At 39.4% G+C, this 2597-nt stretch overlaps 2 protein-coding genes across 2 annotated transcripts in view; both read right to left on the bottom strand.

Moving 5' to 3' along the window:
* smim8 (small integral membrane protein 8) overlaps positions 1-2597 on the bottom strand; it is a 31318-nt gene that overhangs the window by 3309 nt on the left and 25412 nt on the right. The gene's annotated exons all lie outside the window — the stretch shown is intronic.
* The window catches only part of cenpe (centromere protein E), a gene marked incomplete at its 3' end in the record, with an annotated part of 25077 nt that overhangs the window by 5829 nt on the left and 16651 nt on the right, over positions 1-2597 (bottom strand). Inside the window, 5 exon segments of the mRNA XM_035679066.1 lie at positions 605-682; positions 766-987; positions 1142-1381; positions 1473-1589; positions 1788-1871. Of these exon segments, the coding sequence (XP_035534959.1) occupies positions 605-682; positions 766-987; positions 1142-1381; positions 1473-1589; positions 1788-1871 (741 nt within the window).

Here is a 2597-nt window from a genome sequence, read left to right as displayed (position 1 = left end):
GGAGGGTAAGCCACAAAAGGTCATTGCTAAAGAAGCTGGCTGTTCAGAGTGCTATATCCAAGCATATTCATAGAAAGTTGAGTGGCAGGAAAAAGGTGCACAAGCAACAGGGATTCGAGCCTTGTGGCTTGAAATATTTCACTCTGTGTGTAATAAATCTATATAATATATGAGTTTCTCATTTTGAATTGAATTATTGAAATAAATTAACCTTTCCACAATATTCTCATTTATTAAGGTTCACCTGTAGTAGGCCTATAGCTCAGCATTTTGTCCTTTTCTGTGATGAAAACTAAATTATTCCAAATCGCTCATTGTTGTGTTCACTATTTTGGGTTAATTGTACAGTTTATCTGTTATCAGCACTTCTGTCTATAATTTATATTAGTTATGATAACTTTGTACACACCAAAGTAATTGTTACGGGTTGTTTTATGCTAAGCTAAGCTAAGCGGTTCCTGGCTGCAGCTTGATATTTACCAGACAAATATGACAGTGGCATCAATCTTCTCATCTAACTCTTGGCAAGAGAGAAAATGAGCCTATTTTTCCAAAATGTTAAACTATTCTTTTAAAACGATGGTAGTAAATGGTTTGGACCAACTTGTTGTTGCAGCTTGGCCTCTCGCTCTCCTCTCTCTGCCTCCTGCTGCATGTTCAACTTCTCCTGGATGGCTGAGACCTGAAGTTAGAAGACAAAACATTTTAGCAAAACTGCATGGGAGATACTGATCTCAATTTACAGCATTCAGCCCAAGTTTTTACCATCTCCATCCTGTCCTCCAGCTCTGCCTGGAGCTGCTTCTTCTCCTGTCTCAGTCCCTCCAGTATCTCCTGCAGCTGATCTCTCTCCTCACTGAGAGACGTCACTCTGTGCAGCAGCTTCTCCATCTCCTCTGTGGACCTCTGACTGTTGGTTTCCTTCTCAGACAGCAGGCCGTCTCTCTCTGCTTCAATGCTCCTCAGTTTTTCACTTATAGTCCACATCTGTGAGGTAGAGAGCAGTTAAAATGATTATTCATGTCTCTTAAAATCCAGCTGTCACTTTATAATCCCAGTGTTTTATTACAATTGCTACACAAAATGTTTGCAGCCCTACAATAGATGCTATTTTATAGAAGTAATGCTGTCTGACACAAACCTCAGTCTGTAGTGTTTCCACTCCTGTCCTCCACGCTCTGCTCTCGACCTGACTTCTCGCTCTCTGCGTCTCAGTCCCTCCAGTATCTCCTGCCCTGATCTCTCTCCCCACTGAGAGACTCATCCTGTGCAGCAGCTTCTCCGTCTCCTCTGTGGACCTCTGACTGTTGGTTTCCTTCTCTGAGAGCAGACCGTCCCTCTCTGCTTCAACACATTGTAGTTTCTCAGTTACAGTCCTCATCTGTAAAGAAGAGAACGGTTAGAAGACCTTCATGCACGTAAAACAATCAAATTATTTCTATTCATAACAAAGTGAGATGTTAGACACTAACCTGCTGATCTAAAGAGCATTCCTTCTCCTGACTCAGTTTCTCCAGATCAGAGTTCATCTGCTTCTGCTGACACAGCTCCTCCTGGACTGACTTCAGAAGCTCTTGTGTTGCAGAAGCCTTAAAACAAAATGGTAACTTTTTTTCAGTCAAATATACCAACATGTCATCAGGAGCAGAACAATTAGGAATACTTGGCAATGTACTGAAAACTAGAATATACAGTAGTGGAAATCCACAAAATAACAAAACTACGTACAAACTGCTAAAAATTGTATAAGTACAACTAAGCTTGACTCCCATATAATACTGTCTGACCATATTCATGTTCTGCTGCAGATCATCTTCCAGCTGCCTCTTCTGCTCAGTCACAGTCTGTAGAGACGTACTCAGCTGTGCTATCTGTTAAAGCATACGAGGGCCCATTATTCATTTGAATCTTCCAACTATTTGTGAAACAATCAAAGCATTTTTGACAGCACAAGAGAAATACATTTAAGCCATTAATGACTAATGACTTTATTTAGTATGTTAAGGAAAAGCCTCAGAATTAGAGGTTGGAGGTGGAAACACAAAATCTGCTCTGGAAAGTGTCAAAACAGTTCTTTTCATGAAATGCTGCTGCTTTTTTCTCCAAACATCCCTTTGCTGATTGTTGCCAAAAATTTTCATCAGTCCACAGCACTTCACGTTCCACTTGTTTTCCTTCTGTGAAGGTTTTGTTTGTGCAAGCAGCTCCAGACAGTGGAACTCCTGCAGGTTCTTTGTATTTACATAGAGGTTCTGATTTTCCTTTTAATGCAAATATTGTGTTTTATGTTCCATACCCTTAAGAGGCTGTGTGTATATATTATAACAGTCCATAATATGCGAGTGAAATTTTTTTTTAATAAAAAATCCACAGCGCTAAACCCATTACTGTACACATCTTTTTTTTTTTCTTTGTTAAAGAAATGTGACCAAGATTTGTACAAAGCAGGAGACATTACATTGTAAAAATAAACTCATCAGTGCTCTGTGGTGGACAAACTGTAATGGAGACACTGTTTCTAAATGATCTCAAACATACCTTTGTGTACATGTTTAACAAGTACAAAGAAAGATAAGAGATAAGATAAGATAATTCCT

Source organism: Morone saxatilis, unplaced genomic scaffold, assembly GCF_004916995.1.
Source record: "Morone saxatilis isolate NCDOM2014 unplaced genomic scaffold, NCSU_SB_2.0 Contig7, whole genome shotgun sequence".
NCBI classification, from domain to species: domain Eukaryota; kingdom Metazoa; phylum Chordata; class Actinopteri; family Moronidae; genus Morone; species Morone saxatilis.
Note: the sequence above shows the minus strand (reverse complement) of the source record. Positions and strands in the feature narration are given on the sequence as shown.